The sequence below is a fragment of the Crinia signifera genome, unplaced genomic scaffold (genome assembly GCF_055691185.1).
Source record: "Crinia signifera unplaced genomic scaffold, ASM5569118v1 HAP2_SCAFFOLD_134, whole genome shotgun sequence".
Classification (NCBI taxonomy): Eukaryota; Metazoa; Chordata; class Amphibia; order Anura; family Myobatrachidae; genus Crinia; species Crinia signifera.
In genome coordinates this window covers 193,957-219,268 of record NW_028142027.1, presented here as the reverse complement: position 1 = coordinate 219,268, position 25,312 = coordinate 193,957, and the positions used below count along the sequence as shown (strand labels likewise).

General features: G+C 44.4%; 3 protein-coding genes across 4 annotated transcripts in view; 1 reads left to right on the top strand and 2 right to left on the bottom strand.

Annotated features, from left to right (window-relative positions):
• Positions 1 to 25,312, top strand: part of LOC146053265 (uncharacterized) — a 187,512-nt gene that overhangs the window by 31,312 nt on the left and 130,888 nt on the right. The window lies entirely within an intron of this gene.
• Positions 1 to 25,312, bottom strand: part of LOC146053262 (uncharacterized) — a 137,684-nt gene that overhangs the window by 108,324 nt on the left and 4,048 nt on the right. The gene's annotated exons all lie outside the window — the stretch shown is intronic.
• Positions 337 to 25,312, bottom strand: part of LOC146053264 (uncharacterized) — a 42,169-nt gene continuing 17,193 nt past the window's right edge. Inside the window, exon 5 of the mRNA XM_083167971.1 lies at positions 337 to 3,707. Coding sequence (XP_083024097.1) covers positions 1,357 to 3,707 — 2,351 coding nt within the window. The 3' untranslated portion in view covers positions 337 to 1,356. The remainder of the gene's footprint in view (positions 3,708 to 25,312) is intronic.

The following is a 25,312-nucleotide window of genomic DNA, read 5'->3' as shown; positions in this document are numbered from 1 at the left end:
ACTTTGAACGTGGTGTTCTTTATTCCAACATGTTGCGGGATGGAAACCTTCATGTACTCAGGGATCAACAAACACAATGAAATAACAAGGGTCTTTATTACAACACTTGACACACCTCCACCAATCAATTGTGTCTGCTGAGATCCACCTCCTGCTTGACACACCTGAAACTGCTCTCCAATAACCCAGAGAGGCAGTCCAGGAGGCAGACAAGGGCAAATATCAGACAGTATAACATATATACATTTTTATTTTAAAATATTGCAAACACATGTGGCCCTACTCAAAGGAGCACATATGTCAAACAATATGTATACAAATACAAGATACCACTCATTGCTGACTAAAGATGGTTTTATTTTATGTTTTCATTAAGTACAATCTATTGTGCAAAACATTAAAACAGACGCTAAAAGGACGGTTCTAGTACAACATGTATAGTACAGAGTAATAATAAGGAATAGGCAATATAACAGCTCATACCTAGAAGACTGCATACACATGGTTCTACCTCTATCTCTGCTCTGTATCATGGCCTGTAGGAGAGTCCCACAAGTGACAGACACGATCCAGTCCTATGGCAATGACGCACATTACACCTATGTCTGCGGTGGGAAATGACAGTATAACATGTTACTATACTGTGTGACTGGTGCTTCCAATTACTCTCCATACCATCAGTGTTGCTAACAATCCTTGTTGTACACACTGGCCCCTGCTTCAGAGTTGCACAGATCCCATGATGCTCAGCAGCTGGGCATGTGTCGGTATACACAACTCTGAGCTATTATATGCTGTTAGCAGCCGGACAGATCTCCTCTTGCTGCTGAGTGGGTGTAGAGTACTGTGGGAGTGTAAGTTGAATTGGGGCTATTCAGGGTTGTGCGCATGCAGAGCTGCTGATATATCTCTTGCACAAGGATAGCGCTGGTGCAAACGCATGGTGATAGCGATGACCACTTTCATCACCAAGAAAATTCTGTATAATGGTGAACAATGACATTTATTCCCAAACAAAGTGTCTGCAATTGTGACTGCTTTATATTCATCTCTGAATCAGGCACTCTGTATTTATGCCTATTTATCATTATGCAGACACGAATATTCAAATAGTGGAAACAATTATTCACACCTGTCAGCTCATTAACATTTATTTTCTCTTAAAAGCAGCTCATAAACAGTCACACTCAGAAGACGCAAATGACTATGGTTTCACACCTTTGTGAGTGCTCTGATGTCTAACAAGGCTGAGTTCTGATAAAAAACATTTCCCAAACTCAGAACATGGAAAGGCTTCTCACCTGTGTGACTTCTCACATGTATAACAAGGTATGATTTCCAGGTAAAACATTTCCCTCACTCAGAACATGGAAACAGCTTCTCACCTGTGTGACTTCTCTCATGTATGACAAGCTGTGATTTCCAGATAAAAGATTTCCCACACTCAGAACATGGAAATGGCTTCTCACCTGTGTGACTTCTCTCATGTACAACAAGCTGTGATTTCCGGGCAAAAGATTTCCCACACTCAGAACATGGAAATGGCTTCTCACCTGTGTGAGTTCTCTCATGTGAGACAAGCTGTGATTTTGTAGGAAAGGCTTTACCACACTCAGAACATGGAAATGCCTTCTCACCTGTGTGACTTCTCTCATGTACGACAAGCTGTGATTTCATGGTAAAAAGTTTCTCACACACAGAACATGGAAATGGTTTCTCACCTGTGTGACTTCTCACATGTAGGACAAGATCTGATTTTGTAGTAAAGGCTTTACCACACTCACAACATGGAAATGGCTTCTCACCTGTGTGAGTTCTCACATGTAGGACAAGCTGTGATTTTGTAGTAAAGGCTTTACCACACTCAGAACATGGAAATGGCTTCTCCCCTGTGTGAGTTCTCACATGTATAACGAGATTTGATTTGTTGGTAAAAGATTTCCCACACTCAGAACATGGAAATGGCTTCTCACCTGTGTGAGTTCTCTCATGTAGGACAAGCTGTGATTTTGTAGGAAAGGCTTTACCACACTCAGAACATGGAAATTGCTTATCCCCTGTGTGAGTTCTCACATGTTTAACGAGATTTGATTTGCGGGTAAAAGATTTCCCACACTCAGAACATGGAAATGGCTTCTCTCCTGTGTGAGTTCTCTCATGTAGGACAAGCTGTGATTTTTTAAGAAAGGCTTTACCACACTCAGAACATGGAAATTGCTTCACACCTGTGTGAATTCTCACATGACTAATGAGATATGATTTCTGGGTAAAACATTTCCCACACTCAGAACATGGAAATGGCTTCTCACCTGTGTGAGTTCTCTTATGTATGACAAGATCTGATTTTGTTGTAAAGGCTTTACCACACACAAAACAAGGAAATGGCTTCTCACCTGTGTGAGTTCTCACATGTTTAACGAGATTTGATTTCTGGGCAAAAGATTTCCCACACTCAGAACATGGAAATGGTTTCTCACCTGTGTGAGTTCTTTCATGTAGGACAAGATCTGATTTTCTAGTAAAGGCTTTACCACACTCAGAACATGGAAATGGCTTCTCACCTGTGTGACTTCTCTCATGTATGACAAGCTGTGATTTCTGGATAAAATATTTCCCACACTCAGAACATTGAAACGGCTTCTCACCTGTGTGACTTCTCTGATGTATAACAAGATCTGATTTATAGGAAAACCATTTCCCACACTCAGAACATGGTAACTGCTTCTTACCTGTGTGAGTTCTCACATGTATAAAAAGATGTGATTTCTGAGTAAACCACTTCCCATACTCAGGACATGGGAACTGCTTCTCACCTGTGTGAGTTCTCACATGGTTAAGGAGACCCGATTTTTGGGTAAAAGTTTTCCCACACTCAGAACATGGAAATGGCTTCTCACCTGTGTGACTTCTCTCATGTATAACAAGATATGATTTCTGGGAAAAACATTTCCCACACTCAGAACATGGAAACCTCTTCTCACCTGTGTGAATTCTCTTATGTAGAGAAAGAGTTGATTGGTGAGTAAAACTTTTCCCACACTCAGAACATGGAAACGGCTTCTCACCTGTGTGAATTCTCTCATGTTTAACGAGACTTGATTTCTTGGTAAAACATTTTCCACATTCTGTACATGGAAATGGTTTCTCACCTGTGTGAATTCGCTGATGAATAACAAGATTTGATTTCTTGGTAAAATATTGTCCACATTCTCTACATGGAAATGGTTTCTCACCTGTGTGAGTTCTCACATGTACAACAAGATGTGATTTCCTGATAAAAGATTTCCCACACTCAGAACATGGAAATCTCTTCTCACCTGTGTGAATTCTCTTATGTAGAGAAAGAGTTGATTGGTGAGTAAAACTTTTCCCACACTCAGAACATGGAAATGGCTTCTCACCGGAGTGAGTTTTCTGATGTCTAATAAAAACTGAGTGATTTATAAAACATGTACCACATTCAGAACAGATAAAACTGTAAGCACCTGTATGAGCTGTTCTATGTGTAGCAGTATCTGAGTTACCAGGAGAACAGTCCTCAGGATTAGAGGTATCAGGTGATGTATCTGCACTGTGATGCACTGGCTGTATATTTAGGGTAATGGAGGTGTCTTCTGGAGAATCCTGTGTGATGTTATCTTCTGTTTTATAATCTGGAGACAGAATAAGACGTCCCTCCGAGGTATTCCTGCTTCTGTGTCCATCTGCTGGAAATAACATACAGATATAGAAATATCGCTCTTCCCCTTTCCCCTCACCCATTTCATACTATCAGTGAGTACAAGTTATTCCGTTATAAATACTTTCCTACAGTACTAAATATCATGTAGCACATATGAAAAATATGTAGACATATATAGACTATGAAAAAATGACGAGTTGGTACTCTTGCATTTCAAGCATAAACCTAATTTCCCCGGTACAAAGTGCTTGTGTTGGGCCTGTGACATATAAATGCCCTAGGTAGGGGTTTTCAAATGTTCTCTTGTAACATTGCTGTTTGGAGGATTTTCATAGTTTTTGCAAGGTGTCCCGTGACACGACCAATGGGATATCAGTCCGCCACGAATTCGCCACTACTGACCATATATCCTTAGGGTCAACACGGAGCAAACCCGAATATATATATATCAGAGTCTATATGGGCCAGCGGAACAAAGTATGAAAATATTATGGAGCGGGTCCTGGACATTCTCTTTTAGTAGGTATAGTCTGTATGTAATGCCTTATTTGTAAGTACATAGGGTCGAACACATCCCTGATGGCTGAGATCCACCTAGATTTCCATGGCAGATGTGTGGCATTAAGTAATCGCGGGGAAAAAATTGTGGTCACCCCAGAAAGTAATGTAGTGCGTCACACCGTGCCTACGCCCCAATTTTTTGTTTATGGCTAACCACGCTAAGTATGTGTGAGTAAATAAGATATCCTGCATAGCCAAAGGAGGCAAGGAGGATTTAGGGGTGTGTAGCAATGCAGCAGTCTAAAATGTAGTGTAAAAAAACTGATTGGGTATAGGCGTCTAAATGCAATATTCCCAGGCGCCCCTATGCCCTTCTAGAGATATATATATATACTATACTAGGTGATTCATCGCACCCTACGGGCGCTCTTCACACCGTCGTAAGGGGCTGCGCCCCCTTAATTTGTGAACATTTGTATATGAGAAAGATGGTTAGAATTGTATGAAATATGGCCTGTATTGCAACTTGAGTTATAGGTGAAATGTGTTAAATAGAGAGCATATGATGTGGAAGGGGGTGTGTATTGTTTTGTTTAACTAAAAAGCGGTTACAGAGTAAGATGTACATTGATAGTGTGGAGGGTACAGTGACATTTGTGGGTGTGGGGGGGGGGCTGTGTGTGCATGTTGTTTAGGTGTGTGTGTGTGTGTGCAATAGTATAGTAGGGTGTTTCTGAGTCAGTGGCTCCCCACTGGCGGAGGTCACAACACAGGAAAACAGGAGGCTGGGTAGTGATAGGGGTGTGTGGGCATAAGGGGGACTAAAGAGGAGGGTGGGAGATACTGTGCAGCTTCTGCCAGTGGGTGAGGGTCCAGCGTGGCAGTACAGGATGGTGGCCCTTAGTCAGTGTCTCCTCCTACTGGGTGGGAGTTCGGGTGCATGAGAGCAGGAGGCTGGGCTATGAGGCATGATAGGGGCATGTGGGCAAAACAGCGTCAGCGACTCCCCAGTGGTGGAAGTTACGGTTTAGGAGAGCAGGAAGCTGGGTAGTGATAGGGGTGTGTGAGTATACAGGGGACTAAAGAGGAGGGTGGGGGACACTGTGCAGCTTCTGCCAGTGGGTGAGGGTCCAGCGTGGCAGTACAGGAGTACAGGATGGTGGCCCTTAGTCAGTGTCTCCTCCTACTGGGTGGGAGTTCGGGTGCATGAGAGCAGGAGGCTGGGCTATGAGGCATGATAGGGGCATGTGGGCCAAACAGCGTCAGCGACTCCCCAGTGGTGGAAGTTACGGTTCAGGAGAGCAGGAAGCTGGGTAGTGATAGGGGTGTGTGAGTATACGGGGGACTAAAGAGGGGCTTAGGGGTCCCGTGAATTGCGGGAGGGGCGCGGGGGGTGCCGTGAATTAAGGGAGGGAGGGGGCGCAGGTGTCGGCGAATCGTGGGAGGGGGCGTGAATTGCGCAAGGGGGGTTGCGAATCGCGGGAGGGGGGGTGCGTGGGGGGTCCGTGAATTGCGGGAGGGGGGGGCACGGGGCGCGATGAATCACCTAGTTTGTTATATATTCTTGTAGAAGGATGGTAGGATGTTGCTGTCATTCAGAATGCATTTACATAAACAGTAATAGTAGCAGTAAAAGGTCTGACTTAAAACACCTACAGTAAAACAGAACAGGTGTTATATATTATACAAAGAATTGGTTGATGATGTGTAGGTTGACGTGCACATAGTTCATAGTTGTCACTGGAAAAAAATTGCTACAAGAAAAAATCAACACAGAAAGTTCAACACATGTAAATGTTGACATAAGTGTGGCACTTCATCGGTGTCCATGTCGACACATGAGAACGAATATGAAAACATTCAAAAAAAGAAAAATAAATCTTCAAAAACTCATGTCAACCTTTTTCATTGTCGACCATAGCCGTGCCAGTGTTTTGCATGTGCCATTCAATCCTGGGGTTGCCGTGAATCACGCGCGGGGGTGGGGGGGGAGGGAGGAGGTGAGGGGTGTCCGCGAATCACGGGAGGAGCGGTCGTGGGTGGATGCCGTGAATTCCGGGGGGGGGGGGGGTGCCGCGAATCGTGGGATGGGGGGGCGCGGGGGGTTACAGTGAATCGCGGGAGGGTGGGTCGCGGAGGCGGGGGGTTGCCGCAATGACAGGAGGGGGGTCAGGGGTGGGGAATCGAGGTAGGGGGGGTCGTGGGGGGCACCGTGAACCGTGGGAGGGGGGGCCGGGGGGTTGGCGCGATTCGTGGGAGGGGGGGTCGCCTGGTGCCGCGAATTGCAGGAGGGGGGGTGTGTCACGGAGTGGGGCCGCGAATCGCGGGAGTCACCGGGGGTGCCGCGAATCGTCACAAGAAAAAATCAACACAGAAAGGTCAACACATGTAAATGTTGACATAAGTGTGGCACTTCATTGGTGTCCACGTCGACACATCAAATGAATATGAAAACATTGAAAAAGTGAAAAGTAAATCTTGTCAACCTTTTTCATTGTCGACCATAGCCATGTCAGTGTTTTGCATGTGCCATTTAATCGTGGGGATGCCGTGAATGGGGGGGGGGGGTGCATACCCAACATGACCCTCTCCAGGAGGGACACATTGCTCTGTTTCTGGACTTTGTTCTTAATTTATGGATTACCATCACCTGTGCTTAAACACCTTTCTTATCAATTACCCTGTTTAAAATGACAGGTGATGACAAACATAAATTAAGATGGAAGTCCACAAACAGAGCATTCTGTCCCTCCTGGAGAGGGTCATGTTGGGAGGTATGGAGGTGTGGGGCGCTCACCTGGTGTGTCTGGTGAGTAGCTGTGTCTTTGCTGTGTAACATGGAGAGGCAGAGGTTGGCTGGCTGCTGGCTGGCGCTGGCTGGCACTGTCTGTGGGCTCACTGGGCTGGTTCTCTGTCATGTGAGTCAGAGGCCCCACCCAGCGTTATATCTCCAGACACACTTTGAGTGACAGATGTAGTCAAATATATAAGAGATGCAGCGTTATGGGGATGCAGTGGCACTCAGGCAAAAAAATGACACAGCAGGCAGATGTATACCAACGGTTCTGTACCTGTCTACACAGCTGAACGCTGTTTTAGCGGACGGTACCAGCTTCTTACCAGTACCAGTTTTGTTACTTAAGTTACCCAGCATCAGCGGAGGGACGCCACCGGGCACTATATATATATATATATATATATATATATATATATATATATATATATATATATATATATATATATATATATATATATATATATATAGTGATCATGCCCACGATATCGGTCAAATTTTGGTCATATTTTGATTGTATTTCAAATTTATGTATAGAATTACATCGGACAGATATTGAGATACCCGTCTACGGATACTCTGTTATAGGACTAACATAGGTATGTGCTCAATTTTATACCACCATGTGGTGTTTTGGGATACTCATTATATAACATAGGTGACACCCCCATCTTGGTTATTGTTCTTCTCCTCCATCTCCATCACTGTTCTTGCCTTCTGTATTTTTATTTGTACTTTATTATGAGTGTGAGTAGATCACTCAATTTGTACTGTTATGACTTACAGTTATTGTCGGTTGCATTTTCTGCCCCTGATGAAGTCATGACATGACGAAACGCGTTGGTCCTTGTTTTCAACCAAAAAGATCACCTGAACTGAACCGAGTTGTACCTACATACAATTGTTCACCACTTGTATACATTTAATACCCTGTTATGGGCTTTTTATATGTTTGTACATTTTATATTAAATGTTAATGTCAACATAAAGTGATTGTTTTACTATCAAAAGCGCCCTCTGAAACCCCCCCTTTTTTCAATATATATATATATATATATATATATATATATATATACACATATATATATATATATACTTGTTTGGTGTGGCCGAGCACAACTACCCTGTTGCTGCTGCTGGTCGGGTGCCTCGTCAAGGAGTATGTAGACTTTGGCGGGTGTGGACGTAGCACTCCAGACACTTGAGTAATCCAAAAAGGCTTTATTGAAGACAAGCAACGTTTCAATACTGACGATAATACGCAAGTATTGAAACGTTGCTGGTCTTCAATAAAGCCTTTTTGGATTACTCAAGTGTCTGGAGTGCTACGTCCACACCCGCCAAAGTCTATATATATAGATTGAGAGATTGATATGGACACTAGGGCTGTATTGACTGTTGATCATCCGATCATCCCAGTCCTATATTCAATACCAAAGGTCCATAAAAACCCAGTGAAACCCCCGGGCAGACCAATTATATCTGCCCGGGGCTCGTTATATCAGACCATTTCTGTTTTTTGGGATTTTTTTCTCCAACCCTGTGTACAAGGTGATATAAGTTACTTACAGGACACTACGTGTCTATTAACAAAATTAAAAGCTATCAGCACTATGCCCCCGGATTGTACCCTGTGTACAGTAGACGTGACAAGCCTGTACACGTGTATACCACACGGTGCAGGCTTGGATGCGGTGAGAACACTTATCACGGGAAATCCCTTGTACACGGGCCCTGATGTAAGTTTGTTCCTGCAACTCTTGGAATTGACGCTTAAACGAAATTATTTTATGTTCAACGACAAGTTTTTTCTCCAACTGAGAGGATGTGCGATGGGGTCCTCAGTGGCCCCATCATTTGCGAACTCTTATATGTTCATTGTTCACCAATAACCCGGTCAACAGGGGGTCATTACTATTGTACACATGGTACATAGACGACCTCCTGGTGATCTGGGTAGGTGACAGCAACTGCCTGAAATGTTTGATTGATGATCACAATTCCACCTGTTCCCCCATTAAGTTCACATATGTCATGGATGTGCATTCTGTACACTATTTGGATGTAAACATCAAAATTGTGGTGGGGCAGATTGAAACGGTGTTATACAGCAAGCCCACCGATAGGAACAACATTTTATTGAGTTCCAGTTTTCATCCAGTCTCCCTAAAGAAAGGGCTCCCCTTTTCCCAAATGCTCCGGGCTCTGAGGATTATTAGTGAACCAACAGAATTAGAGAACAGTCTATCAACCATGGTAACCAAATTCAGTGACGGGGGTTATGACCAGGATCTTCTTGCAGATACCAGAGAAAAAGTGGTTAGACTTTCCAGAGAGGAAGCTTTAAAATCTAAAACAGCATCCAAGACAGTAGCAGACAAACTGATATGGGTCAACTCTTACCATCCAGCTAGTCCAGCGTTGAGTAAAATAGCTAAAAAACATTGGCCCCTGCTAACATCTGACCCGATGCTGCATTCCCTGAAAAATAAGTCACTCATGCACTCATACACCAAGGGAAAAAGTATTAGAGACTATGTAGTTAAGAGCGAAGTCTCTTTCCCTCTCCCCAAGTCAAGTACAGCGTTTTGGGGTAAGGCCAAAACTGGCTGTTTTCGATGTAGTGGGTGCACTACGTGTTCTTATATGATACAAGGGGAATCTTTTTTCCATCCTTTTTCTGGCAAAAAGTTTAAAATCCATCACAGAGTCAGTTGTCACACTAAATTTGTGGTATACATGATAGGCTGTCCGTGCGGACGCCATTATGTGGGCAAGACCGAAAGGTCATTTAAAGAAAGAGCGGCTGCCCACTGCTCAGCGATAAAATCAGCCATCTCCTCGGGCCACAGCGATCAGCCGGTGGCCCGTCACTTCGCCGAGGCACGGCACAACATGGCGATGCTCCGCTACAGGATCATCGACCATGTTCCCCCTCTTAAAAGAGGAGGGGATAGATCCCTTCGGCTTCTCCAATTGGAGAGCCGATGGATCTTTACCTTAGATACGTTGAGCCCAAAAGGGCTCAACGAACACCTAGGATTATCTTGTTTCCTGTGATCAGTCAGTTTTGGAATAGATTAGCAGTTTCTAATAGCCCTGTTCCAACTGAGTAAGTTAAATTACGAGTTCCAATAATTAGTTGCGCTTTACAGTAGCAGATTAACACAGGTCGACATAGCATGGGAAGACACGCGAGTCGACAGCAGTATTATAATTGAGCCCTAATACAGGAAGATGAATTTGCAGCATGTTGCTACACGTATGATGTCTTTTTATATTAATTGTCTTTTTACAGTAACTGTCCTTTTCACATTTTAATGTTGCTTCCTTTGTTTACATGTATTTGCAGTGTTTGGTCACCGGGGAGCCGGCGGCCATATTGTTGATCTCGGTTGCTAAGCAACTTCTGTGCACTGGTGTCCTTCATGCTTCCCGTAGCGTCAACCAGCGCGGTGATGTCATCATTTGGACGCCAGAGCGGGAGACGGCGGGCGGCGTGAACGACCGGTAAGGTATTTATACGTGTTGTTTGTATTTTATAAGTGTTCTTCCTGCACCTTGATAAAGGGGCGAATCTGCCCAGAAACGTTGGTGATATCTGCCTGAGTGGATCCAGGGGAGCCTTGGATAGGTTTAACCCAGGAAATGAGGCGGCACTCAGTCGACTTGTGCAAAAAAAAGACTTTTATCTGGATTACAGATCAATGCATAGCGTTATCCGTAACGTTTCGAGACTGCTTGAGTCTCGTCTTCAAGACGTGCGCTGGAAAAGTGCAAAGTGCATTTGGTATAGAAAGAATACCGAGCCCGTGGGCTCTCTTACCTTAAGTATGCTGCATGTGTTTAGGAGATCGCGCTCCCCGTTGTCAGGACTGGACTGTCAGCTTCCGGGTGTGCGGCTCCGCCTCCATGACGTGGCCGTTGCCAAGGCACCCTTGGACGCTGAGTGTCTGAGTACACCGGCGTCTGGGGAAGGCTTTCTCTTAGGACCAGCCGAACTGCTGGAAAATAAGTGCAAAATGTGCAGATCAAAAAAACGATTAAAAGCAAATGAGTTGCAGCAAATAAAATACATTGGCTACAATTAAGGTATATGCGGAAACCATATGAATCAACTTGGAGATAGTATATGAGCGGGTCTGTAGTCCTCGCTCTGTTAGTGGGGGCAGGCATCTAGCGTCCTCTGCACTTTTCCGTTCACCTCACAACACAATTTCAATGACAACAAACATCAAAGATAATGTAGAACAATACTTGTTATTATTTATGTGTGGTCTCGTTATCCAGCAGAATGTCATTATCTAGCTGCTATGTTCAGATTTTTTACATGACTGGGATGCTGTTTGAACTAAGGTGGTTTTGGGCAGTGATTTTAACTGGGTTGACGGATTTGGACATGTTTAAATAAATGAGTTCCAGGCAATTTTTTCATTTAATCCTGTTGGTGCTAGTGCGTTGAGTCGGAATATCCATGCCGACTCACGCTGTGTCAACAGTTTCTGTCGGTCACCTCCCCGAGGCAGTGGAGGGATACGGTCTATGATCGTGCTTTTCAAGCTTTCTAATTTATGGCCACACTGTGTAAAATGCTTGGCCACTGGTTGCTCTATTTTTTTCACCGCTGATACAGGCTTTTATGGCTGAGCGGTGTAGCGCCATGCGCTCCCTAAATGTCCTAATTGTTTGCCCCACATAATATTTGCCACAAGGGCATATAATTATGTATATAATGTATTGGGACTTGCAGGATACCACATGATTAATTCTGTATTTTTGACCTGTATTGGGGTGGTTAAATTCTGAACCTGCTATCATTGTGGTACATGTGGTGCACGTAGGGCATTTGTAACACCCGGGTTTTTTTTCTCTGCACATTAACCCCTTCCTGACACAGCATGTTTTTGCCTTCCTGACAGAGCCCTTTTTTTCAAATCTGACATGTATCACTTAAGTGGGGATAACTTTTTTTTGCTTTTACTTATCCCAGTGATTTTGAGATTGTTTTCTCGTGACACATTGTACTTCAAATTAGTGGTAAATTTGGGTCGATACAGTCTGTGTTTTTTTGTGAAAAATACCAAAATGTCGTAAAAAAATGGAAAATTTAGCAATTTGCAAAATGTTAAATTTTCTGCTTGTGAGACAAATAATCATACCACTCAAAATAGTTAATAACTAACATAGACCATATGTCTACTTTATGTTTCCATCATTATTTCAACTTCCTTTTAATTTTTTTGGACACTAGGAGGCTTACAATATGAATAGCAAATTCTCAAATTTTCAAGAAAATTTCAAACACTGATTTTTTTAGGGACCAGTTCAGTTCTGATGTGACTTTGAGGGACTTGTATGTGAGACACCCCCATAAATGATGCCATTTCAAAAACTGCACCCCTCACAGTATTCAAAACAGCATTTTGGAAGTTTGTTAACCCTTTAGGTGTTTCACAGGAATTAAAACAAAGTGTAGGTGAAATTTCAAAATTTCATTTTTTTTGCAGATTTGCAATTTTAATACATTTTTCTAAGGAACACAGTAGATTTTACTAGAGAAATGTGACTAAAAATTGATTCCCCCAATTCTTTTGTTTTCATAAATATCCTATATGTGGCCCTAGTGTGCACGTTGACCAAACCACAGGCTTCATAATAGAAGGAGCACCTACTTGATTTTGGAGCCTCCTTTTTATGAGATAATTTTTTAGGCACCATGTAGGTTTCTAGGCACCATAAGATGCTAAAAGTTAGGAACCCCCCCACAAGTGACCCCATTTTGCAAACTACACCCCTCAGGGAATTCATCTAGGGGTATAGTGTACATTTCAAACCCCCAGGGGTTTCACCAATTGTGGTACAACTGGGCAGTGAAAATGAAAAATTAATTTTTTTTACACAAAAATGCAGTTCTGGCTCAAAATTTTTCATTTTCACAAGGAATGAAGGAGACAAAGCACCCCAAAATCTGTGCCCCAATTTCTCCCGAGTACGGCAATGCCTCACATGTGACCAAAAAATACCATTTGGGTGCATGGCAGGACTCAGAAGGGAAGGAGTGATTTTTGGATTTTGCAGCTCAGATTCTGGTGGAATGTTGGTGGGTGCTATGTTGCATTAGCAAGACCCCCGAAGCACCAATACAGTGGAACCCCCCCACAAGTGACCCCATTTTGCAAACTACACCCCTCAGGGAATTCATCTAGGGGTATAGTGTACATTTCAAACCCCCAGGGGTTTCACCAATTTTGATACAACTGGGCTGTGCAAATGAAAAATTACATTTTTTACACAAAAATGCAGTTCTGGCTCAAAATTTTTCATTTTCACAAGGAATGAAGGAGACAAAGCACCCCAAAATCGGTGCCCCAATTTCTCCCGAGTATGGCAATGCCTCACATGTGACCAAAAAATACCAGTTGGGTGCATGGCAGGACTCAGAAGGGAAGGAGTGATTTTTGGATTTTGCAGCTCAGATTCTGGTGGAATTTTGGTGGGTGCTATGTCGCATTAGCAAGACCCCCGAAGCACCAATACAGTGGAAGCCCCCCACAAGTGACCCCATTTTGCAAACTACACCCCTCTGGGAATTCATCTAGGGGCATAATGTACATTTCAAACCCCCAGGGGTTTCACCAATTGTGGTACAACTGGGCAGTGAAAATGAAAAATTAAATTTTTTACACAAAAATGCAGTTCTGGCTCAAAATTTTTCATTTTCATAAGGTATGAAGGAGAAAAAGCACCCCAAAATCTGTGCCCCAATTTCTCCCGAGTATGGCAATGCCTCACATGTGACCAAAAAATACCATTTGGGTGCATGGCAGGACTCAGAAGGGAAGGAGTGATATTTGGATTTTGCAGCACAGATTCTGGTGGAATTTTGGTGGGTGCTATGTCGCATTAGCAAGACCCCCAAAGCACCAATACAGTGGAAGCCCCCCACAAGTGACCCCATTTTGCAAACTACACCCCTCAGGGAATTCATCTAGGGGTATAGTGTACATTTCAAACCCCCAGGGGTTTCACCAATTTTGATACAACTGGGCTGTGCAAATGAAAAATTACATTTTTTTACACAAAAATGCAGTTCTGGCTCAAAATTTTTCATTTTCATAAGGTATGAAGGAGAAAAAGCACCCCAAAATCTGTGCCCCAATTTCTCCCGAGTATGGCAATGCCTCACATGTGACCAAAAAATACCAGTTGGGTGCATGGCAGGACTCAGAAGGGAAGGAGTGATTTTTGGATTTTGCAGCTCAGATTCTGGTGGAATTTTGGTGGGTGCTATGTCGCATTAGCAAGACCCCCGAAGCACCAATACAGTGGAACCCCCCCACAAGTGACCCCATTTTGCAAACTACACCCCTCAGGGAATTCAACTAGGGGTATAGTGTACATTTCAAACCCCCAGGGGTTTCACCAATTGTGGTACAACTGGGCAGTGAAAATGAAAAATTACATTTTTTTTACACAAAAATGCAGTTCTGGCTCAAAATTTTTCATTTTCACAAGGAATGAAGGAGACAAAGCACCCCAAAATCTGTGCCCCAATTTCTCCCGAGTATGGCAATGCCTCACATGTGACCAAAAAATACCAGTTGGGTGCATGGCAGGACTCAGAAGGGAAGGAGTGATATTTGGATTTTGCAGCACAGATTCTGGTGGAATTTTGGTGGGTGCTATGTCGCATTAGCAAGACCCCCAAAGCACCAATACAGTGGAACCCCCCCACAAGTGACCCCATTTTGCAAACTACACCCCTCAGGGAATTCATCTAGGGGTGTAGTGTACATTTCAAACCCCCAGGGGTTTCACCAATTTTGATACAACTGGGCAGTGAAAATGAAAAATTACATTTTTTTACACAAAAATGCAGTTCTGGCTCAAAATTTTTCATTTTCATAAGGTATGAAGGAGAAAAAGCACCCCAAAATCTGTGCCCCAATTTCTCCCGAGTATGGCAATGCCTCACATGTGACCAAAAAATACCAGTTGGGTGCATGGCAGGACTCAGAAGGGAAGGAGTGATTTTTGGATTTTGCAGCTCAGATTCTGGTGGAATTTTGGTGGGTGCTATGTCGCATTAGCAAGACCCCCGAAGCACCAATACAGTGGAAGCCCCCCACAAGTGACCCCATTTTGCAAACTACACCCCTCTGGGAATTCATCTAGGGGTATAATGTACATTTCAAACCCCCAGGGGTTTCACCAATTGTGGTACAACTGGGCAGTGAAAATGAAAAATTAAATTTTTTACACAAAAATGCAGTTCTGGCTCAAAATTTTTCATTTTCACAAGGAATGAAGGAGACAAAGCACCCCAAAATCTGTGCCCCAATTTCTCCCGAGTACGGCAATGCTTCATGTGTGACCAAAAAATGGCAGGACTCAGAAGGGAAGGAGTGATATTTGGATTTTGCAGCACAGATTCTGGTGGAATGTTGGTGGGTGCTATGTCGCATTAGCAAGACCCCCAAAGCACCAATACAGTGGAACCCCCCCACAAGTGACCCCATTTTGCAAACTACACCCCTCAGGGAATTCATCTAGGGGTATAGTGTACATTTCAAACCCCCAGGGGTTTCACCAATTTTGATACAACTGGGCAGTGAAAATGAAAAATTACATTTTTTTACACAAAAATGCAGTTCTGGCTCAAAATTTTTCATTTTCAGAAGGTATGAAGGAGAAAAAGCACCCCAAAATCTGTGCCCCAATTTCTCCCGAGTACGGCAATGCCTCACATGTGACCAAAAAATACCAGTTGGGTGCATGGCAGGACTCAGAAGGGAAGGAGTGATTTTTGGATTTTGCGGCTCAGATTCTGGTGGAATGAATGGTGGGTGCTATGTGGCATTAGCAAGACCCCCGAAGCACGGTGAAATTATGAACCTAATAATCCATAGATGTGTGGTATATTTTAAAACACTCCTTTATACATAGGCCGGGTTTGTCGGGGCAAGTGTCACACTGGAAAATAGTTTGCTTTCTTATTCCCTTTTTATAGCAAACTTTGCACCTTTTTTGTGTCCTGCCCTTTTTTCCAGTGGAGGGGATTTCATCAGGAAAATGCTGCCCTGGTACAATACGGGGGCCAGTACTAGAAGTACTGGGGCCCTCTGCCTGCTGGTTCCCAAATATTAGGCCCTTTATGACTTCCTCTTGAAAGTGCATAAATGTCCCCCTCTGGCTGGTAGAACGGAATAGCACGTAAGCGTTATACAGTGCCATCTGGATGATATACACGGCCAGCTTCTTGTACCAGATTTTTGTTTTCCGCAGGGCACTGTACGGCTTCAGTACCTGATCTGAAAGATCCACTCCGCCCATGTACCTATTGTAATCCAGGATACAATTAGGTTTTGAGGTGTGGGTACTGGTACCTCGTACAGGGACGGAGGTGGTACTGTCTCCGTGAATTGTTGTCAGTATAAGGACATCCCTCTTGTCCTTATATTTGACCAACAACATATTTTCGGTGCATATTCCCCTGCTTTCACCCCTTCTCATTACTTGGGCAATGTGCGTTTTTGGGAGGCCTCTTTGGTTCTTGCGCACAGTACCGCAAGCTGCTGTACCTCTTGAACCAAGGGCCTTAAACAGGGGGATGCTGGTGTAAAAGTTATCCACATAGAGGTGATAACCTTTATCCAGGAAGGGGTGCACTAAATCCCAGACAATTTTTCCACTAACACCTACGAGGGAGGGGGGGCATTCTGGCGGTTCAATTCTTGAATCCTTCCCTTCATATACCCTAAACCTGTGAGTGTACCCTGAGGTGCTTTCACACAGCTTATACATTTTTATGCCATACCTTGCCCTCTTACTGGGAAGGTACTGGCGGAATTTAACCCTTCCTTTAAAATGTATAAGGGACTCGTCTATGCAAATGAATTTATCTGGGATGTACATCTCTTCAAATTTGGCACTGAAGTGATCAATGACCGGCCTGACTTTGAATAGCCGGTCAAAGGTGGGATCATCTCTGGGTGGGCACTGTGCATTATCGTTGTAATGCAAAAATTTAAGGATTAACTCAAAACGAGTCCGGGTCATGGCCATACGGTAAAGTGGGGTGCTGTACAGAACATCTGTACTCCAATATTGCCTAATTTCTGGTTTTTTTACTATGCCCATATGAAACACCAGACCCCAAAATGTCATCATCTCTACTGCATCTACAGGGGTCCACCTAGCAAATGATGACGTGGGGTTTTGAGCAATAAACTGCTGGGCATATAAATTAGTTTGGTCCACCATTAAATTTATAAAATCATCAGAGAAAAATAATTTTAAAAAGACAATTTCTCTGAGACCTGTGGAATCAAATTGGATTCCTGGGATGGCCAAAAACTCAGGAACCTGGGGCTCAAAATTGTCTGGTGGTGGGGTCCATACGAGATCAATTATTGGGGGGGGGGGGGTCTCAGCTGTTCTACGGGGGCGTCTTTGAGGGGGTCCCTCATCACTAGAGGAGGAGCTTAAGATGAATCCTTCAAATTCCCCGCTTGCCTCACTGGCTGTGTCAGAGTCAGAAGCAATCACCACCGATCCCTGTGTCACCGGCGAACGTTATTCGCCGGTGACACAGAAAACGCTGTAATTGTCTGTTCACACTGAACAGCCAATCACAGCGATCACCGACGGGGGGGCGGCATCGCAGCCCCCCCGGGCATGCAGGGACATGTCTGCTGTCAGGGACAGCAGACATGTTTAAACTGTCACCGCGTCTATAGACGCGGTGACAGTTAAATGGCATGACGTACATTTATGCCATGTGTCGGGAAGTACATCCCGGCCATGACGTAAATGTACGTCAAATGTCGGGAAGGGGTTAAAAATGGGTTCCGTGGTTTTGGGGGGGATGTTGGTTTTCACCAACATGTCTCGTAGATTTTTTCCACGTCTATAACTCGGCATTATTGTCTTGTTTTTGAAAATGGGCAGAGTTTTATCCGTGGTGACAAGAGGCCATACCGCTTTGGTGGCTCTAGGTAGTGCCAGGCTGGCAGGGGTATAGGTAGTCACAAATGGGATTTTTTAAAATCAAAAATACAGAATTAATCTAGCGCCGGCCCTGCCTGACTCAGTATCAGAAAGAGACCCCTCATCTTCAGACATACATACTGGGGAATAGGTATCCAGGTCATGATCAATACTGGTTTGAGATCTTCCACTGTTAGGAAATTCCTCCTTAGAAAGGAAAGTCTTTTTCATCCAATTCATTGAATCCGATGTTTGTAAGGGTGCATCCAATCCAGGATTAATATCCTAAGAACAGGCCTTGCAGACATTCACTTCCTCTATAGCCGTAAACACCTTATCACATGAAAGGCAAGTGTTAGAAGTATGTTTTTTTCTTAGGGCCGGGCGGAACACTAAAATAAAAACAATAAAAGAAAAACTACCTAACTGAAATAAGGCACAATAAGTAAAAACCCAGTCCTCAGAGAGGACCTACCTGGACAGCAGAGTATTAATCTTAGCAACAAAGGCATCTTCCCTTTCCACCGACATGTCTCACGACTGCAGCTACAAACAACTCCCACGTTCCTAAATAGCAAACAGGACGCAGCCGCGCACCCGGAAGGGCGTCATGTTGAACGCATACAGCCGCTGAGTGACCCACACATATTAGGACACACAGTCCTCCGTCGCGCCGGAAGTGCGTCACGTGGAGTGCAGGACGCTGCTGCGTGCAACGTAAGTCCTCCCGCCCGGCGTTACCTGACGTACATCCGGAAATGCCCGGCACGCGTGTCCAGCTCCTGCATACCTCTCCCGGCCGTCCTCCGCTCCACTACCATCCAGGTAGAATGAAGGAGGGACACTGCAGCACAGGTTCCAATCCAAGCCCAACCTCCGCCCAGGGCTGACAAACTGAGTAAGGCGCCGCCAACCCCATCTACCGTCCAGCCACAGCAGCAACTTGCCTACCGTGAGTAAAAACAACAAACCTATACCTAGCTCTCCAGAGGAGACAGGAAAAAGACTGAGGGTAACAGGGTGGAGCCTGCTTATATAAGTGGTGAACAGTGGCGGATTTTACCTATGGGCTGCAGCCCCCCCAGGTAAAATCCGCCACTGTAGTAAAGCCAGATGCAGCCTGTGAGACTGCACTGGCTTCACTGTGACTGGCAGTGACTTCCTATTGGAAGTTCGACCTGCCAGTCACAAAGGCAGTCCCATTGGGAAGTGTTACCTATATAGGTACTGTGCACGTGCTGGTCTCGGTGCCTGTAACTTACATTGTACAGGCGCTGGGACCAAGATTGCTTCTATGGGCTGTTGCCCAAGCAACAAGTTGGCTGCATGCACGGTACACGTGTGTACTGCGCATGCGCCAGTCCCGGCGCCTGTCACTCATCACAGCACAGGCACCGGGACCAGAACGGGAAAGGAGGCCATACTCCCCAATAAGGTACGAGCCGCCGCTGGGTGAGGGCAGATCCTAGGCAAAAAATGTACCTGTCTAGAAGGAGGAGGAGGGGTTAAAACCCAATGGTATGGCTGCCATGAAGTAGGAAGAAGTAAAAGGATTTTTCTAAGAACTTACCTTTCGGATCCTTTTCGCTGAGTCCATCCTGGTGACACAGAGATCCCTCCCTTGGATTGTGCATATTAATATGTTCAGGCAGTGTACTGAGTAATGTATCCTAGTGGGCTCTTGAAGATGTACTGAGGTCTTCTGGGATGCCTTGGACCCGACTACATCCCATGGTTAGAAAGAAAGGGGTACGGGGACTGGGACAGATTTACCTATGCACTAACACCCACCAAATATGATTTTTCAATTCATTGATAGAATATCCACGGTAATTAAAATATTGTGCCTCGGCACAGAGATAGAACGTGTGGAGGTGCTCCCCCGAGAGTAAGATATGGTCAAAGTAGGGAAAGAAAAAGTACTCTCTTAGTTTGGGGGCACGCTTTAATTATTTAAAACTTAACGTTTAATTATATATTCATAAAAAAGATGACTCAAATGTAGCACAGGACATACATGACACACAAAACATATATACATAAAAATTGTAATTTCTTATTCTGAAAAAATCCCCGCCTGGTAAAAACGGTATCTTACTGCCTTCTCAGGGTATGACTTGGAATATCAGTCATGTTCCCTGGTCAATTATTTTCTATAGGGCAGAATGGTTGTATTGGACGGTAGAAGTGAGAAAATTTACTAGAGGACACCTCTATATAATGGGTGAGTTTGGCGAATATATTCTATGGTTTGTCAATGTCCTATTTCCATCTATGACATTTGCAAACAAATACAGAGTACCCCTGTTATGCTTTGAATTTTACAGGAAATTTCAGCATGAATATGGTATTGACCTGTTTTCTCTGCTTTATGCTACACTACCCAAAGGTCTTGAGGTTGTGTTACATTTATTCTTATATTGGAGCAGGCTGGTTTTTATATTTTGCCAAGGGGTCAATATAAGATTAGGTTATAGTGAAAGCTAAAGAGAGATGGAATTAGAAAAATTAGAAAGGATTATTTTTACAGAAAGATGTGTCAGTATATCCCTGCAATGTGTTTGTTTACACGGCAACTGCTGCTGATTGTCGTTGTGGATTGATTATATCAATCCCCACAATTGAGCGGGTTGGATCCGTGTGACAGTAGCAGATATGGATATTAGGCAGTGGGTTGTTCCTATTTACGTTAGAGAAGAGACCTCCCTGGTTGGCTGCCACCCTTGCAGGGAGATATCACTTCAATCATAAACAGGTATACCCAGAAAGGTGATAATGAGACAAAGATTAGATTGGAAACACCTATAGATTCCTCATCATGCTGCTTTCTCCCATGTGCCGTTTTTGCATTGATGGGCGATGAGCGATGTGTCTCGTCTCAGGTGAACCAGAAAAATAGGGTTAATTTAGAGAGGACAGTGCCATATAAAGAGTTTTTTTGAAAAAAACAGTATGATATAATAATTTTTTAAAGAGAAAACAGGGACATGATATACCTCGCAACTAATTTTCTAATGAAAAAAATGATGAAAAAGAAGGGGACATCACATAACTGTTACACCATTAATGTAGTCTGTAATCCATTGATTTGTAATTTACAATAGAATATATTTCTGGATCATAACATGTGAGAAAAAAAGTTTTTCTTTTGGTCCCCACTAGGGGGGTCTTACCACCTCCTGCTAGGATAAGTAGGTGATATCTGGTATTCTTTGTGTGGTAACAAATGCTGAAGATTAGCGCTCCCTCAGGGGTCTCTGAATTCAGATGAGATTGGTATCTCTCAGCTGATTAGTAGGTAAAGAGTGGACAAAAGGCCGTTTCGCGGTACTCCCGCTTCCTCAGTTTACATCCCATGGTTACCAGGGATATTACATCGGTGTGATGACCGCCCAGCAGCACAGAATCTGTGGCACCCTATACATACTGTAACCGGGGATATTATATCTGTATGATGACCGCCCAGCGGCACAGAATCTGTGGCACCCTATACATACTGTAACCAGGGATATTATATCTGTATGATGACCGCCCAGCAGCACAGAATCTGTGGCACCCTATACATACTGTAACCGGGGATATTATACCTGTATGATGACCGCCCAGCAGCACAGAATCTGTGGCACCCTATACATACTGTAACCAGGGATATTATATCTGTATGATGACCGCCCAGCAGCACAGAATCTGTGGCACCCTATACATACTGTAACCAGGGATATTATATCTGTATGATGACCGCCCAGCAGCACAGAATCTGTGGTACCCTATACATACTGTAACCAGGGATATTATATCTGTATGATGACCAGCAGCACAGAATCTGTGGCACCCTATACATACTGTAACCAGGGATATTATATTGGTATGATGACCGCCCAGCAGCACAGAATCAGTGGTACCCTATACATACTGTAACCAGGGATAGTATATCTGTATGATGACCGCCCGGCAGCACAGAATCTGTGGCCCCCTATACATATTGTAACCAGGGATATTATATCTGTATGATGACCGCCCAGCAGCACAGAATCTATGGCACCCTATACATACTGTAACCAGGGATATTATATCTGTATGATGACCTTCCAGCAGCACAGGATCTGTGGCACCCTATACATACTGTAACCAGGGATATTATATCTGTATGATGACCGCCCAGCAGCACAGAATCTGTGGCACCCTATACATACTGTAACCAGGGCTATTATATCTGTATGATGACCGCCCAGCAGCACAGAATCTGTGGCACCCTATACATACTGTAACCAGGGCTATTATATCTGTATGATGACCGCCCAGCAGCACAGAATCTGTGGCACCCTATACATACTGTAACCAGGGATATTATATCTGTATGATGACCGCCAAGCAGCACGGAATCTGTGGCACCCTATACATACTGTAACCAGGGATATTATATCTGTATGATGACCGCCCAGCAGCACAGAATCTGTGGCACCCTATACATACTGTAACCAGGGATATTATATCTGTATGATGACCGCCCAGCAGCACAGGATCTGTGGCACCCTATACATACTGTAACCAGGGATATTATATCTGTATGATGACCGCCCAGCAGCACATAATCTGTGGCACCCTATACATGCTGTAACCAGGGATATTATATCTGTATGATGACCGCCCGGCAGCACAGAATCTGTGGCACCCTATACATACTGTAACCAGGGATATTATATCTGCATGATGACCGTCCAGCAGCACAGGATCTGTGGCCCCCTATACATATGTTCAGGCAGTGTACTGAGTAATGTATCCTAGTGGGCTCTTGAAGATGTACTGAGGTCTTCTGGGATGCCTTGGACCCGACTACATCCCATGGTTACCAGGGATATTACATCGGTATGATGACCGCCCAGCAGCACAGAATCTGTGGCACCCTATACATACTGTAACCAGGGATATTAGATCTGTATGATGACCGCCCAGCAGCACAGAATCTGTGGCACCCTATACATACTGTAACCAGGGATATTATATCTGTATGATGACCACCCAGCAGCACAGAATCTGTGGCACCCTATACATACTGTAACCAGGGATAGTAGATCTGTATGATGACCGCCCAGCAGCACAGGATCTGTGGCACCCTATACATACTGTAACCAGGGATATTATATCTGTTTGATGACCGCCCAGCAGCACAGAATCTGTGGCACCCTATACATACTGTAACCAGGGGTATTATATCTGTATGATGACCGCCCAGCAGCACAGAATCTGTGGCACCCTGTACATACTGTAACCAGGGATATTATATCTGTACGATGACCGCCCAGCAGCACAGAATCTGTGGCACCCTATACATACTGTAACCAGGGATATTATATCTGTATGATGACCACCCAGCAGCACAGAATCTGTGGCACCCTATACATGCTGTAACCAGGGATATTATATCTGTATGATGACCGCCAAGCAGCACGGAATCTGTGGCACCCTATACATACTGTAACCAGGGATATTATATCTGTATGATGACCGTCCAGCAGCACAGAATCTGTGGCACCCTATAAATACTGTAACCAGGGATATTATATCTGTATGATGACCGCCAAGCAGCACGGAATCTGTGGCACCCTATACATACTGTAACCAGGGATATTATATCTGTATGATGACCGCCCGGCAGCACAGAATCTGTGGCCCAATATACATACTGTAACCAGGGATATTATATCTGTATGATGACCGCCCAGCAGCACAGAATCTGTGGCACCCTATACATACTGTAACCAGGGATATTATATCTGTATGATGACCGCCCAGCAGCACAGGATCTGTGGCACCCTATACATACTGTAACCAGGGATATTATATCTGTATGATGACTGCCCAGCAGCACAGAATCTGTGGCCCCCTATACATACTGTAACCGGGGATATTATATCTGTATGATGACCGCCCAGCGGCACATAATCTGTGGCACCCTATACATGCTGTAACCAGGGATATTATATCTGTATGATGACCGCCCGGCAGCACAGAATCTGTGGCACCCTATACATACTGTAACCGGGGATATTATATCTGCATGATGACCGTCCAGCAGCACAGGATCTGTGGCCCCCTATACATACTGTAACCGGGGATATTATATCTGTATGATGACCGCCCAGCAGCACAGAATCTGTGGCACTCTATACGTACTGTAACCAGGGATATCATATCTGTATGATGACCGCCCAGCAGCACAGAATCTGTGGCCCCCTTTACATACTGTAACCGGGGATATTATATCTGTATGATGACCGCCCAGCAGCACAGAATCTGTGGCACCCTATACATACTGTAACCAGGGATATTATATCTGTATGATGACCGCCCAGCAGCACAGAATCTGTGGCATCCTATACATACTGTAACCAGGCATATTATATCTGTGTGATGACCACCCAACCGCACAGAATCTGTGGCACCCTATACATACTGTAACCAGGGATATTATATCTGTATGATGACCGCCCGGCAGCACAGAATCTGTGGCACCCTATACATACTGTAACCAGGGATATTATATCTGTATGATGACCGCCCAGCAGCACAGAATCTGTGGCACCCTATACATACTGTAACCAGGGATATTAGATCTGTATGATGACCGCCCAGCAGCACAGAATCTGTGGCACCCTATACATACTGTAACCAGGGATATTATATCTGTATGATGACCGCCCAGCAGCACAGAATCTGTGGCACCCTATACATACTGTAACCAGGGATAGTAGATCTGTATGATGACCGCCCAGCAGCACAGGATCTGTGGCACCCTATACATACTGTAACCAGGGATATTATATCTGTTTGATGACCGCCCAGCAGCACAGAATCTGTGGCACCCTATACATACTGTAACCAGGGGTATTATATCTGTATGATGACCGCCCAGCAGCACAGAATCTGTGGCACCCTATACATACTGTAACCAGGGATATTATATCTGTACGATGACCGCCAAGCAGCACGGAATCTGTGGCACCCTATACATACTGTAACCAGGGATATTATATCTGTATGATGACCGCCCAGCAGCACAGAATCTGTGGCACCCTATACATACTGTAACCAGGGATATTATATCTGTATGATGACCGCCCAGCAGCACAGGATCTGTGGCACCCTATACATACTGTAACCAGGGATATTATATCTGTATGATGACTGCCCAGCAGCACAGAATCTGTGGCCCCCTATACATACTGTAACCGGGGATATTATATCTGTATGATGACCGCCCAGCGGCACATAATCTGTGGCACCCTATACATGCTGTAACCAGGGATATTATATCTGTATGATGACCGCCCGGCAGCACAGAATCT